The 17,380-nt window shown below is 44.3% G+C and overlaps 1 protein-coding gene across 1 annotated transcript in view; it reads left to right on the plus strand.

The window, feature by feature from the left end:
* The window catches only part of LOC142706762 (cytochrome P450 2C29-like), a 56,104-nt gene extending 39,393 nt beyond the window's left edge, over positions 1 to 16,711 (plus strand). The window contains exons 8-10 of the mRNA XM_075848310.1: positions 12,042 to 12,226; positions 15,042 to 15,183; positions 16,445 to 16,711. Coding sequence (XP_075704425.1) covers positions 12,042 to 12,226; positions 15,042 to 15,183; positions 16,445 to 16,638 — 521 coding nt within the window. The 3' untranslated portion in view covers positions 16,639 to 16,711. The remainder of the gene's footprint in view (positions 1 to 12,041; positions 12,227 to 15,041; positions 15,184 to 16,444) is intronic.
* The last annotated feature ends 669 nt before the right edge of the window (positions 16,712 to 17,380 follow it).

The raw sequence follows: 17,380 nt of genomic DNA on the forward strand, positions 1-17,380 counted from the left end.
TGACATCTTACAGTTCCTGTAGGGGTCGGGGGAGCGGTACCTCCCGAAATCCCTCTCAAGAACTAAAGATGCGTGCCTATCATACTGACACCACCTGAGCAAAGCTTTCACCCCGGAGATCTACTCCCCACTACCCCCGGTTGAGACCAGATGTTTGAGTTTCCTCCTCAGTTTCTGATATAGGCGGTACCTACTCATGGACATGAGGCTCGAGAGCCTGCGGAAAAATCCTGCCACCCGGCCTTTAAACAACTCCCACCAGTCAGACTTAGTACCACTGAAATCCAACAAAGGTACCTGGCTCTGAAGAAAATCCTCAAAGGCCTATCTTATCTCCGCTTCTTCCAAGAGAGTAGAATTCAGCCTCCATATACCTCTTCCCATCTGGAGGGCCTCTGCAATGTTCAAAGAAAAAATAATCATACAGTGATCGGAGAACACCACCTCAACAACGGACACTGGTTCAAAAAAAACCTGTCTATCCTAGACCTACAACTACCTCTACGATAGGTGAAACCCGAGTGGCCTGGGATATGCCTGATGTGGATATCCACCAGGCGAGCATCGCTAACTATACTTTTTTAATTCTACACTATCATAGGTCAATTTTTTATCTCCGGAACCTCCTCTATCTCGGGGTCTCATGACAGTATTGAAGTCCCCTCCAAAGATAAGTTGTCGACCTGAAAAAAGGAAAGTCTTAATCCTCATGAAGAGACTTTTACGGTCCCATTTGCTCTGGGGTACGTATATATTGATTAATCTTAATTCCTGTCCCCTCATGGGGACATCTAAGATCAAGCACCTCCCCATTTCTAACTCAATCATCTGTCGGCATGTTACCGATGCGGTGAAAAGGACCGCCACTCCGCTATAAGGCTCAGCCGCAAGAGACCAGTAGGAGGGCCCGCGTCGCCACTCCCTCCTAGATTTAACGACGTATGCCAAAAGTGACAGCCTGGTCTCCTGCAAAAACAAAATGTCGGCTTCAACTCAGCCAAGAAAATCAAAGGCTGCAAATCTCGCCCTATCTGACTTAATGCTGGCAACATTAATTGATGCCAGCGTCAATGGAGTGGGTGCCGCCATCATGGATGTTTGAGTTAGATGGCTTTCTTCTTCCCACCCCCCTTCCTTTATCCGATGAGGACCCCCCTTCTTTGCCTCACTTCTTGCAAATTCAGGAGTCCATACTTACCACCCTATTCCCATCTTCATCCCCAAGTTCCGGGCCAACCTCCCCTTCAGCAGGGCAGGCTCAATGATTCTAGGGCGCCCTACCATTCCCTCCCTCTTAGTATGAGAGGCTGGGACGTCCAAGGGAGCATGGTATCGATCAGTAGAGTGCACCAGGGGGTACAGGATTTACCTTCCTGGGCCAGGGCGGGGCCAGATGTACTTGGCCTTTGGGTTTTGACCAGTGTCCCTTCCCTTTTGCTGTACTCTCATAGTGGGTGGACTGAGAGTCCCCAGCCCTCTGCTCCTTTTGGATCTTCCTCATCTCCTCATTCAATTCAGCCTCCCCCAGGGGCATCAGCTTCAGGGGGGGGCATCCCGATCTGAATCAGAGGTTGTCCCAGTTTCCTGGAGCGCCCTACGCTCCCTCTCCTTCCTTCGCTTCTCTGCCCTTCTCTAGCGAGAAGGGTGACCCCGCTTCTCATTCTTCCCTTGCCCCTGTGCCCCATCATCTCTGCCCGCACCCACCCACAGAGGCCTCCCTCCTTTCATCCTCCGCAGGTTTGGAACGAGCATTGATGACAGATCGAGGACACCGACTGAACGTGGGACCTAAGTCACCACACAGGTTGCAGCGAATACGGTCACGCGATGTGGCTAGATGACCAATCCCCAGACAATGAGCACACTTCTGCACCTTGCAGCCTGCACTCAAATGTGAGGGGTCGCCACACCGGTGACACAGCTTTGGCTGCCCCTGGTAGAAGACAAGGATCCGATCTCTTCCCAGGAAAGCAGACGATGGTATGTGGGACACCGTCTGTCCCAGACGCCTTAGTTTTACCATGACCGTCCAGGCCCCTGACCAGATGCCAAACTCGTCTAAGTTCTTCCGTGGCATCTCTACTACTTCTCCGTACCTTCCCAACCAGGTCATGATATCAATACAAGAGAGTGACTCGTTACGGGTAAGAACGGTCACTCTCTTCGGACCACTTTGGCGAGAAATTGCTTGTGCAACAAAGTCTCGCCAGCCAGGCTCGTCCTTCACCAGTTCGTAGTTCTCCCAGATGACCTAAAGGCCCCCTGGGTGAGCAAAGCTGATGTCGAACTCGACCAAGCCATGAGGATGTATCAAGGCAAATATGTCACAAGCCTTGAAGCCCATCCCCAGCAGCAGCTCCACCACCCTCTTTCTGGGAGGGCACGCATCAGTGCCACGCCACCGGAGATGGACCACATTCCTCCTGGCTACAGCCTGCCCGGCTGTTGGGAACGACCACTGATCTCCTCGTTGCTCTCGGAAGGCATTTAGACCATATTTGTCTATCCAGAAAGATAGGTCCTTCTACACTCCCCCTATGTTTAGGTTTTGCTTTCCCTCTCTTAAAGCGTCCAAGAGACATTGCAAGTTACAGTCCCCGGACCTTGAGGATGATATGGGTGGGTCCACTGTCCCCCACTGCGACACCAGCATAAGACCTACCGGATGTCACAGCAAAAGGAGCGCCAGGCCCATTGCCCCTGGTTGACACCCCATCCCCACCACCCACCACCTCACCACCTACAGGCAGAGCACTCAACGCACCATTATCAGCAGACACTCCAGCAACTTTATATACAGACACCTGCATACCCCCAGCAGTTTTCCACATCCACAGCCGGAACTTTTTTATTTAACCCACCTTATCCCCCTGCAGTCATCCTTCCGGCCAGGCCTGGTTCTATATTATGTATTTTTGCTGTACATTTTGTGTGGGTAGACATTGCTTCGGTCTTCGGATCATCAGGCACCTTTGCAGGGAGCCACCAGGTGTTATAAGCGGTGTCCCCGCAGTGACCTCCGCCTCATTAACCTCCATCTGTTCTATGAACTGAGCATTTTTGGGGGAGGGGCCACCGTCTTCCTTGACGCCAGCAGCTCCCTTCTCGCCTACACCGCTTTGTAGCGATGCGGACGAAGGAACTACTGACGTCATTTGAGCCGCCTCCGGCACCGGACCACTCCCCCCTCCCACAGAGGAGTGGCCAACAGAGCCGGAGTCTTTGTCCGAAACGTCTGCCGGCCTTACTGCGTCACCGACAGGCTTCCGGCTATTGGACACCACATCCGGTGTCTGGTTTACCCGTTCTCCTGACCCCAGACTCGCATCAGAGACCAGTTTCCCGGAATCGCCATCCACCGGGCACGGGGACACACCCCCTGGTGTCACCAGGCGACCATCACCGCCCCCTTTGTAGGGGTTGGCGTCCGGCGCCATTTTGACCACCACGTGTTCTACCTCCGGACCCGTAACACTCTCCCCGCAATCCCGCTCCAGCCCCTCTGCAGAGGCTAGAGCTGGGGGTCTTGTGGGACCTGTGCCCCGATTCTAACTTTCATCTGGCTCAAAACACAGGAAGGATCTTGCTGTATACACCAGTTTGTATGATCCCTTTGCTGATTTTTTTTCCATTTTCTTTTTTTTCTTCTTACATTTTTGCTTTTTCTTTTCCTCTTCTGCGAGTAATTCCGCACCAAAACAAAATCCCTGCAAGTGTCAGGGTTAAACTTCCTTTTCCCTGTTATTTCACACCGAATAGCCACCTCTGTAAATTGGAAACGGAGGGCATGCATGGAAGAATTATACCAAGCAGAGAAATGTTGGTACACATCCTCCCTCAGCGAAGTAGGAAGTAAGAACTAAACCTTATTGAACAAAGAAACACAACAAACTCCTCCCTAGAGATGTGGGACGTGCTTAAGCCCCATTGGCTCTATTCAGCTGTAAGTTCATCTGTACACTCCTCTTGCATTCCAGGGGCGGTGTTTCCATAGGTGTGTTCCTCATACAGCCTCCATCTTGTTTCATATACAAATCTTTGTGGAATATACTGATATAAAGTAATAATGTTTTTGCAAACAATATACAGGCTAATGATCCCTTACAGTCCCCCCTAAAAACATTATTACTCTATCTCTGAGTCTTGCCTAGCAACCTACTACTGACCACTCGAACCAGGCGGGTAGGGGTTTTGGATTTCTTCACCAGCTTGAGACGAGCTACCCCTTATGAGTGACCCCCCTTTGTACCTGGACTTCCAAGGTTTCGGAGTGGTCCTAACTTTCCCTATTCTCCTCAGGATACAGGATTGTTGTCTTGGTATAATCTACAAACCGCTGCTGGTTGTAATATATATCATTAATCCAGTCTACATTTTATTAATGGTAATAATTGTCACACTGTCACTTACTGTCCTAATGGGACTTTTAGCCCTGTAGATATAACAGGTCATGGGCAGCATCTTCCCCAAACCTAAAGACACCTGGCTAACATAACCTCCGGGCTCTCATTGCTGCCATGTACTTCTTACATATGAGTGACAACAACCAGTGACCTTCACCTCACACCTCCACATAAAAATCCTCAGATTGTAATTTGCAGCACCATGGCATATTTACATACATTATAATTATAAACCTCAGACAATATAAACAATAGGGCCTCAACTAATAATATAATGCTATCACCCTCAGGTTTTGGGTCCCATCAGTTCATTGCAAGTCCTGTACATCATCGCCCTCTTCTTCTCCTGTCTTCTGTCGAGTCAGACTGCACAGTGGTGTCCAGTGGGGGATTTATTATTAACCCCCCCCCCCCCCCCCCCTGGTCACTTACTTATTAAAACACTTGATACTGCTGACGGATTCACTCAGGTCTTTGGTCTTTACTTTGATCTTTGCTGATGTCATCAGGACTTGGTTTGGTCCTTCTCATCTGTCAGACACCGTCTCTTTTAGTATACGTCACCGGGCTGTACATAGCACCTCATGCTGTGAGCCTGGGGTGAAAGCCCACGTAGACGGAGTGGTGGAGTTTTATTGTGACTACCACAAACCCTCCGCATCTGTCCTCTTCCTCTGGCAAACGCGTCGTACTGGCTCAGGCTGCGCCTGCCGCATCTCAGTGATGGAGTTCATCATATTAAAAGTCTTCCAGTTAATGTTTACTGGCACTTGCTGGGGACCCCCAACCCTTGTCAATTGTTAAAATAAATACTAATCTGGTGATAACATCATCCGCATACACTATAAAAGTTGTTCTAAGTACATACAATAATAATGTCAGGCCCTTAAACTACATCAAACAAACACCTTTATGTAAGAAAAACTTCTCTGTTCCACTGGACAGGGCACCTAGAAGATGTGTAATTACTGGGTACATTGTATTTGCACTTGGTGTTTACACTTTTCAGCAAGATTTTTACCTTGATCTCAGCTGATTACCTGGAACATCTCCTATTCACAGAAATATACACAGATTCCACATGTTTATCTGACAAGTGTCTCAAACCAATTTTTCTCCCCCTACTCTGGTTTGTTTTACCTGGGAAGGCCTCTCAAGGTCTGTTCTCTTCGTGGGAGGCGGGTGTGATAAGGTTGGCACCGGTCTGCCAGAACTGTTCTGTAGGCAAATCAAACAGCTCTAACAGAATTTACCAGCATCAGCTGTAAAGCCTGGGACATACCAATTAGATCTTACCACATCGATCCTTGCAGTCTTGGGGCATATGTGAGGTCATACACCATCAATGCAAGTGCCATCAAGAGTGCCTTGGGTGCTACGGGTTTACCTTCCTTTTATCAGTCCACATTCTGTTGAATCTGGTTCTCACGCCTTCCGCTCCCAGTTGGACACTTCCTGTGGGGAACAAGCTTTTCATCGCATAATCAGTAATTGATCTTAATCAGATAATTAATTTGAAGAAAAACATTAACAATGACAGATTTATGTTAAACGTTCACACTGGGCAGTAACTAAAACTGATACCTACAAACTGATTCTTATTTTCAAATGGGAATCTACTTGCACTGAGAAGTTCTCATCTACACAAACATAATACTGACGCCTCCAATAGTCCAATGCTGAGGCTGGTCCAGAACTTTACATAAGACTTAACCTCAGTATTTAATATTCCCACAACACTTTTTGAATATCGTTATTAAACAAACTAACTTTGGGACAACATCTGGAGAACTGCTGACATCTTATCATTGTACAAACACCAGGTCAATACTTGGGATAACACTGTTCCCCTGTCACTACACACAACGTCTGCAGTGGGGAAGATACCGGCCGGGCTTCAGACCGCCCTGAGAACAGGTCTGCACACACGAGCACATTGTCATACACTTCTACCTTGGGTAGTTGTATGTTCTGCAGTCGCTGGGACGGGTAATCTGGCCGTGCACTTCTCACAGGTACTTTTGCTGTTTTACCTATGTCATGCCATGCGCACATCATGCAGGCTGATACAAACCTAGCGGTGGCATTATTGTATCCAGGGACAAGCCAATTTACTGACACCTGGCCGCACATACCCTTGTTGTCAGGTCTGTCTTCTCTTGCTCTCTCAATTGGCTTACCCGATGATCGAATAAAGTTCCTACTACCAATGGGCCCATAATTGTAGGCGTTGCCAAAAGCGTACCTAGAGTCAGTGTAAATGTCGGCCGTCTTACCTTCTGCCAGGTTACAGCCTCAGCGAGCACCTCCAGCTCCGCTCCTTGAGATGAATGAGAAGGTGAGAGTGGTTTCTGGATAATTTACCTGGTGCCTCGTATCCTGTCTTGTACATACTATATATGATCAAGTATTTCTACATTACAAATTTACATTAAAAGCCCATGTCACATATAGATAGAACTGTAATGACGGGGGGTAGGGAAACAGACAAGGGAGCCCTAATCTACCCACCACTCAGTCCCTGCCTACTTGCAACGACCCGCCCTAGGCGACGGCGTACAACTGGGCGACGGTTCCTACGCTCAATAAGTGAACGACAGACAAACAGACAAGGGTACACAGAAGCAAGGGAAAAGGGGCAGTTGCCCACGGCAACACTGTGAGCAACAAGAGTGGTGAACGAGCCGAGTCAAACCAGGAGTGTACGAGGTACCAAATGCAGAGCAGGAGAGTAGTCAGTAAGCCAGGGTCAATATGAAGCAGGGTAAAATAGTCAAAGAAGCTGCAGCAGGGCCAGGAAACCAAACAAGAAGAATCACAAGCAAGAAGGAACTGGAAAGGCAGGTATAAATAGACAGAGGGCGGGAGCTAGCTCCGTCTGGCCAGGCTGTGATAGGCTCTCCCACGCCTAAGCCTGCCATCCTGAGTGGTGGAAGATGGAGTCAGTCTCACAGGCATAGAAGCAGGTGCAGACTGATTACCTATGGGCGTAGATACAGAAGCTGTGCCTGGCAGATCCTTAACAAGAACATTTCAAAGGGGGGCATCTTCATTCTCTAAAATAAAAACAAATGTTATACACTTCTCCACACTCATCTGATAATCCAGAACACTTTGAGAATCTCACTTTTATCAGGTTCTGTAAATACTTGATTAATATAAAACAAATAAAAATTACTAACATCTTTACATAACATGAACAATATTCAGATAATTTTCACCTCCTTCCCTACTAAATCTGTAAAGACTCATCTGTGAGTGACATCGGCCCCTTGTGTAAATTTGCTGGAGGGGGATGGTCTCTTACACATTTTGTAGATCTCCTGGAACCAAATTCATTAATTCAAAACAAACCAAATTGTACCTGATCAGTCCCTTCACCATTCCCCCCTTTTTGGACTCTGCGAAAGTAATGTACCAGGGTTCAAAACTACAGGTCAACATAATAAAGTCGGGCACTCTATCTGGGGGGCACTAGTTTAACCCCCTGTAATACACAACAGCCTGGAACAACAATGACTTTCTCCTGACAAAAATACATTTTATCTTTAAAATGACTTGCAACCATTTACCTGTAAAACATCTCACATTTTCCAAAATAACATTTAGGCAGCACTATAGCACGCGCCTCATGTGTGAAAACAAAAACAAAACAATTGGAATTAGTTATTCAATAAAACGGAAAATAATATATCTGGTAATATTAATTACTGCAAACCAATAAACTGTATATAAAAATAGGGAACAGTGGGGGCACATACATTTTCAACACATGAGAACGTACATATCTGCAATCATTCATCACACTATTGTATAGGAATTATCTACGTTCAAAACATCAAACACATAATCTGTAACAGTGTCCAATCTGTCGGCCTCTATCTAATGATGACGTGTCTTTTCACCAGTGCACAGCGTCCTGCACCCCTGGGACGGAATCTAGAATAGAAGAAAACACTGCAGCATGTGTTACTGTCAGCTCTTTACTGAGGGAAATGACAAAATTAACAAGGCTATCATTTCATACTGATTTGGTTGGGCCGGGCGTAACCTCATCAGGGGGTGGGGGGGGCGGCCTCTCCCACAGGAAACACATTGCTCAGCTGTGAGGGGGGTTTTGCTGCCCACAATGAGGACACACCCAACATGAGGGACTGCCGCCATTACAGGGCGGCAGCTGGTCCTGTGGTTTCTAATACATATAACATACTTATTTCCAATTTCCCTTCGCTTCACCAAATCATACGAATAGGATCGTCTGGGTACGGGTGATCCTGATGATTCGAATATGGAACGTAAACCATCCATTCTAACCGTCTATATTCTTCACGTAATTTATCTAACAACTTTTGGCCTGCAACCCTCTGGTCTGGCCAATACATTACCCACGACTTATCAGTGTTTACACCCCGCGTGTGCCTGTCCCACGACTTATCAGTGTTTCATACACACCCCGCGTGCGCCTTATCACACGACTTATCAGTGTGTTACACCCCGCGTGCACCTGTCCCACGACTTATCACACGACTTATCGCACATGTATTGTGCCTGCATGCCCGCGTATAAGACAGGTTATATTTTCTATCTAGTCCCTAATTACCCAGAGAATGGTTAGTCGGGCGCGACTAATTTCTTACGGGTTCGTGACCACACAGCGGGGATGTCGCTCCTGTCGCCTGAGAGCTAATCCAGGCAATCGACCAGGGTTCTACAGACTACCATAAGACCGTCCACTAACACAGATAAGACGAAGATTTATAAAATCAACTGACTTACCGTGTTATTGTGGAGGTGATCAGGCTCCTTCAGTGGGCAGTCCTGGGTCGTCTGTTTCAACCTGTGATTGTCGGTTTTCCGGATTCCGAGATCCCCTCGAGTGCAGCCCCACGTTTGGGTGCCAATTGTCAGGGTTAAACTTCCTTTTCCCTGTTATTTCACACCAAATAGCCACCTCTGTAAATTGGAAACTGAGGGCATGCATGGAATAATTATACCAAGCAGACAAATGTTGGTACACATCCTCCCTCAGCGAAGTAGGAAGTAAGAACTAAACTTTATTGAACAAAGAAACACAACAATCTCATCCCTAGAGATGTGGGACGTGCTTAAGCCCCATTGGCTCTATTCAGCTGTAAGTTCATCTGTACACTCCTCTTGCATTCCAGGGGCGGTGTCTCCATAGGCGTGTTCCTCAAACAGCCTCCATCTTGTTTCATATACAAATCTTTGTGGAATATACTGATATAAAGCAATAATGTTTTTGCAAACAATATACAGGCTAATGATCCCTGACAGAAGGATGTCGGCGAGTCCACATTACGGATCTGAGTGAGTAATCCTGGAGGCCGCTCACTGTCAGTTTCACAGCTCTCGTTAGCTCTCCCAGCTGTGTGTCCACCCTCCTCCTCCTCACTGCTTCTCGGTGCCTCAGAATCTGTGTCTTCTCTGGACTTTCCTGTGTCGCTCTCCATTTCCTCCACCACATTTTCCTTTGCTGTGTCTGGGGCTCTGCTGTCGTCCTCCATGCTTTCTGTTTTTACAGGTGATGCCATCTCGGCAAACCTATATTAATTTTTTTATTTTTTTCCAAACACCCCTCCGCCTGCCACAATCTCCTCACGTCTCTCTTCCAATTCTTTTATTTCCTCTAACAAATATTTAACTTGCATACGGTATCGGGACCTCTTACCTCCTGAGGCTTTTGCAGCCCTGCCTCTGGCGACCGCCAAGTCCCATCGGAGCCATTGCAGCGACTTCCTGAGATACTCCTCCAACCGCATGGCTAGACGGGAGCTGAAGTTCTCACTGTCTCTCCGGTCCTCAGCTGTCCCCATTTCTCCATTCCACTGTTATCCAAATGTCTGGACAGTGCTGGTCCTTCTCCAGGCAACATCACCTCTATCACCCTGCCGGACCGTGTCTACATACCCTTATCCAGGGTTCCAGCCTCGGGGGGGGGGGGACCCAGGACAGCCTTGCCCCGAGATGATCTCCTCACCCCCGAGACCTTTTGCATATTCCCAGCCAGCTGGGATGACCCTATATCCCCCGCCGGCACGCTCTGAGAGGTAGAGATCTGATGCACCATCCAAGGATGGAACCCCCCTCAGGGTACTTTCCAAGCCCAGGCAGATGTTATGAGGCCTGGGCAGATAGGATAAGGAAAGTCCCTGGATCCAAGGCCTGCACGGATGTCTCAGCAGCTCTCTCCACACGTCCTACTCCACGCACTCCAGAGCTGTACTGACTATTCTGCTGGTGGAGTCACTGTGTACATACATTACATTACTTATCCTGTACTGATCCTGTGTTACATCCTGTATTATACTCCAGAGCTGCACTCACTATTCTGCTGGTGGAGTCACTGTGTACATACATTACATTACTTATCCTGTACTGATCCTGAGTTATATCCTGTATTATACTCCAGAGCTGTACTCACTATTCTGCTGGTGGAGTCACTGTGTACATACATTACATTACATATCCTGTACTGATCCTGAGTTACATCCTGTATTATACTCCAGAGCTGCACTCACTATTCTGCTGGTGGAGTCACTGTGTACATACATTACATTACTTATCCTGTACTGATCCTGAGTGTTATCCTGTATTATACTCCAGAGCTGCTCTCACTATTCTGCTGGTCGAGTCACTGTGTACATACATTACATTACATATCCTGTACTGATCCTGAGTTACATCCTGTATTATACTCCAGAGCTGCACTCACTATTCTGCTGGTGGAGTCACTGTGTACATACATTACTTATCCTGTACTGATCCTGAGTTACATCCTGTATTATACTCCAGAGCTGCACTCACTATTCTGCTGGTGGAGTCACTGTGTACATATATTACATTACATATCCTGTACTGATCCTGAGTTACATCCTGTATTATACTCCAGAGCTGCACTCACTATTCTGCTGGTGGAGTCACTGTGTACATACATTACATTACTTATCCTGTACTGATCCTGAGTTACATCCTGTATTATACTCCAGAGCTGCACTCACTATTCTGCTGGTGGAGTCACTGTGTACATATATTACATTACATATCCTGTACTGATCCTGAGTTACATCCTGTATTATACTCCAGAGCTGCACTCACTATTCTGCTGGTGGAGTCACTGTGTACATACATTACTTATCCTGTACTGATCCTGAGTTACATCCTGTATTATACTCCAGAGCTGCACTCACTATTCTGCTGGTGGAGTCACTGTGTACATACATTACATTACTTATCTTTTACTCCAGAGCTGCACTCACTTTTATGTAAAGTCAGAAGAAAAAAAACTATTTCTCTAGTGCATGTACTCGATAACAGTGTTATCTACAGTTGGGCGGTCTCTATATTGTACTATATGTAGTGTATATTGTGGGAGTCGGGAAGAATAGCTGTCGGTTATCGTACATGTGTGGACACATCTGTAGCCCATTATAGATATAGCCAGAAGATCCACCATAACATTCTCTAATGTCCACAGTCAGCATTACACCTTACTATGAGGGTCACTGTGGACCCCACTACTGATCATAGACCAGACCCCGTCTCCTTGGAATATCATGAACATGGTCGTCTCCTACAGTTCTGAATACTCACACAGCTGATCGGATCTTTGTCTCACAGCTAAAGTTCAGCAGGAGATAGACGAGGTGACCAAGTCCCGTCTACCAGAGATCATGGACAAGCCCCAGCTGCCGTACACAAACGCAGTCATCCATGAAATACAGAGAGTTCTCGACCTGGCATCAACCGCACTCTTCCACGCCGTCACTGAGGACATCAAGTTCAGAGGTTATACCATCCCAAAGGTACCGAACACTTTCTACATTACACAGATGGGGGGACCCCTAAATATGGGATATTTCCCTTAAATTTACATACACAATTTTAAAAGCTGTCGTGACCTAGTCCTGCACACACAACTGATGAGTTTGTTACATTGAATTAGTATAGATAATCCTCTGTGAGCTGCAAACAAGAGATAAAGTATGTCACATATATTAATGGAAACATATACACTATATCACAGGGAGAATGCACACTATATCATATACCACTGAGAACATATATACTATATCACTGGGATCATATATACTATATCATATATATCACTGGGAACATATATAATATATCACATATATCACTGGGAGTATATACACTATATCACATATATCACTGGGAACATATATATACTATATCACATATATCACTGGGAGTATATACACTTTATTACATATACCACTGGGAACATATATACTATAGCACATTATATCACTGGGAGCATACACATTATATCACATATATCACTGGGAGCATGTACACTATATCACATATATCAGTGGGAACATATATACTATATCACTGGGAGCATATACACTATATCATATATCACTGGGAACATATATACTATATCACATATATCACTAGGAGCATATATACTATATCACTAGGAGCATATACACTATATCACTAGGAGCATATATAATATATCACATATATCACTAGGAGCATATACACTATATCACATATATCACTAGGAGCATATATAATATATCACATATATCACTAGGAGCATATATGCTATATCACATATACCACTGAGAGTATGTACACTATATCACATATATCACTAGGATCATATACACTATATCACATATACCACTGAGAGTATGTACACTATATCACATATATCATTAGGAGCATATAAACTATATCACATATATCACAGAGTATATACCCAATATCACATATATTACTAGGAGCATATACACTATATCACATATATCATTAGGAGCATATAAACTATATAACATATATCACTGGGAGTACGGTATATACACTATATCACATATATCATTAGGAGCATATAAACTATATAACATATATCACTGGGAGTACGGTATATACACTATCACATATAACACTGGGAGCATATACACTATATCACATATATCACTAGGATCATCTACACTATATCACATATACCACTGGGAGCATATATACTATATCACATATATCACTGGGAGAATATATAGTATATTTCATAAATCACTAGGATCATATACACTATATCACATATACCACTGGGAGCATATATAGTATATTAAATATATCACTAGGAGCATATACACTATATCACATATATCACTGGGATCATGTACACTATATCGCATATATCACTGGGAGCATGTACACTATATCACATATATCACTGGGAGCATGTACACTATATCACATATATCACTGGGAGCATGTACACTATATCACATATACCACTGGGAGCATGTACACTATATCACATATCACTGGGAGCATATACACTATATCACATATACCACTGGGAGCATGTACACTATATCACATATACCACTGGGAGCATGTACACTATATCACATATACCACTGGGAGCATGTACACTATATCACATATACCACTGGGAGCATGTACACTATATCACATATACCACTGGGAGCATGTACACTATATCACATATCACTGGGAGCATGTACACTATATCACATATATCACTGGGATCATGTACACTATATCACATATATCACTGGGAGCATATATAATATATCATATATATCACTGGGAGCATATATAGTATATCACATATATCACTGGGAGCATATACACTATATCACATATATCACTGGGAGCATGTACACTATATCACATATACCACTATGATCATCTACACTATTTCACATATACCACTGGGAGCATATACACTATATCACATATATCACTAGGATCATATACACTATATCACATATACCACTGGGAGCATATACACTATATCACATATACCACTGTCAGCATATACACTATATCACATATACCACTAGGATCATCAACACTATATCACATATACCACTGGGAGCATGTACACTATATCACATATATCACTGGGAGCATATACACTATATCACATATATCACTGGGAGCATATACACTATATCACATATATCACTAGGAGCATATACACTATATCACATATACCACTGGGAGCATATACACTATATCACATATATCACTAGGATCATATACACTATATCACATATATCACTGGGAGTACGGTATATACACTATCACATATACCACTGGGAGCATATATAGTATATCACATATATCACTAGGAGCATATATACTATATCACTAGGAGCATATACACTATATCACTAGGAGCATATATAATATATCACATATATCACTAGGAGCATATACACTATATCACATATATCACTAGGAGCATATATAGTATATCACATATATCACTAGGAGCATATATACTATATCACTAGGAGCATATACACTATATCACTAGGAGCATATATAATATATCACATATATCACTAGGAGCATATACACTATATCACATATATCACTAGGAGTATATACACTATATCACATATATCACTAGGAGTATGTACACTATATCACATATACCACTGGGAGCATATATAGTATATTACATATACTGTGAGTATATAAGCTGAACAGTCCGCATACAGTCATTGAATTTAGGTGTAATATGAACTGATGGCAGATAATATAAAAAGGAATTTATTAGTTTATTACAGACAAATTTGGATAACACATGTCCCATCCTGTTGTCAGGGAGCGGCCGTGATCCCATTCCTCTCATCAGTCCTGACTGACCCCTCTCAGTGGGAGACTCCGGAAGTATTCAACCCCGGGCATTTCTTGACCGAGGAGGGGCAGTTCCGCACCAGGTTGGCGTTCATGCCCTTCTCAGCAGGTAAGAGCTGGAGATACAAAGATCTAGAGAGAAGATGGAGGAGTTAATGGGGGAGATAATGCGCCAGAATTCTGTACCAAAAGACGGGTGTACAATCCATGCGCCACATTTATTTGTGTTTAGACACTTTTTGCGCCTCACTGGACAGGTTTGAAAAGTGAGTACACAGGAGGCGTGACTCAGAGGAGTCTTAGAATACGCCAAATTTTAGACGCAAAATTTTGCTCAAAAATAAGCAAAGAGGTGACATAAAAAAAAGAACCGTGTCCAACATGTCTAGGAAAATGCGCCAATTTTTTGTGCTGTTTGCGACATTTTAATGCTAGAAAACGAACGCAGAAACGTTGTGACATTGTCCCCATTGTGTGGTACAGAAACGGGCAGGTTACATTATGTGTAAGTGGACAGACCAGATCAAAGATTTTTGTTGCTAGTACAGATAATTAGACCGGCGGTCAGGACTGTTTTAGGCCAGTGTGAACCCGGCCTTACACTGATAGAGAATCGTCGGACTTATCTTACATTCTGAAGGGGCTGAGAAGCACCGGCCACTCTGTAACAATGTGTTCCCCCAATACTCCGCTATCTAACTCTCCATGGAAATGAATGTTACTATATAAATAATAAAAATGGCTGATGCATGGTAGATCATTGAAAAAAAAAAGCCAAGCAGGGGTGTGACAAGCAAATAATGGCCCCTCCCCCGTGGCAAATCTTGGAATAGGGCCACACTACATCATAGACCATCAGCAGAAATGGGATCAGGGAATGGAAGGTTTAATGACTATAATGAAAAGGTCTGCAACTTTCTAGTACAGTTGTGTTTCAATTCTCCTGTATTTTCAAGATCTCTGCTTGCTGACCATGAATAGGAGCTTTCATAGTTTTACCAGAGGCTAAAAAAAACTAATACTTCTCACAGCTAAGGGTTTGCTATAATTGTATCCGGTCTAAAAAGTCCTGAGTGAGACCAACTGCCTACAGTCCAGACGGATACATTTTACCTGCAATGATACATTGTAGCAAACCAATCAGTTGTGAGAAGTATTAGGTCTGAAGGAGATTTGACTTTCTTGATATAAAGAATATTTCAATTCACTGACATTTATGAAACAAAGTATATCAGGAAGGTGCAGAACTTTTCATGATACGATGATTATTTACACTGGATAAATCCTTCTCTTCATTGTATCCTGATAAGTGCTGATACCAGGAGATGGAGATTATCTGGTTATTACACACCGTCTTGCTATTCTTCTAGGGAAGCGAGTTTGTCTTGGAGAGAACCTGGCCCGCATGGAGCTCTTCCTGCTCTTCTCCGCTCTGCTCCAGAAATTCACCTTCACCCTGCCCCCGGGGACAGAACGTCAGGACTCCAAATCTCTCAACCTAAACAAAGTGGAAATCATTGCCTCCGGCCAGATACGTGCCGTGCCTCGTCTCTCCGCCAAGTGACCGCGCGGTGTCCGGCCGCACACTATAGAACAGAAGATAATGAGATTAATTAACAACCTAGAAAATGTGACAATCTGAGTAATAAAGACGAGTGATCTGTGATGATGGGTAACGAGGGCTCAGAATATCTTATAATGTCACATTATGGTCTGTATATAGGAGAGCCCTCTGAGGGTGTATGGGGTGTAATCTACCTCTGTACACCGCGTTCCAAATTATTATTCAAATGTTATTTTTCGCTGATTTTCCTAAATAGTCGATGCAATGACAGTCAGTATAATCTTCAGCATCAACCGTTGGGAGTATAATGCGAATTTTATTGAGCAAATCTCCTAATGATAACAGATTTTTTTTGTTTCACATTATTATACACAACAGAGATCAGAACATTTTACAGGTTGTAAAGAGAAGTAAAATGGTAATTTGTTGAATTTGCAGCATCAGGAGGTCATATTTACAGACATCAAAAGCTTCACAGCACAAGTTACATGTCACACAGGACCCTCCTCTGATATCACCTGCACAGCACAAGTTACATGTTACACAGGACCCTCCTCTGATATCACCTGCACAGCACAAGTTACATGTTACACAGGACCCTCCTCTGATATCACCTGCACAGGACAAGTTACATGTTACACAGGACCCTCCTCTGATATCACCTGCACAGCACAAGTTACATGTTACACAGGACCCTCCTCTGATATCACCTGCACAGCACAAGTTACATGTTACACAGGAC

This window comes from Rhinoderma darwinii, unplaced genomic scaffold (genome assembly GCF_050947455.1).
Source record: "Rhinoderma darwinii isolate aRhiDar2 unplaced genomic scaffold, aRhiDar2.hap1 Scaffold_3440, whole genome shotgun sequence".
NCBI lineage: Eukaryota > Metazoa > Chordata > Amphibia > Anura > Rhinodermatidae > Rhinoderma > Rhinoderma darwinii.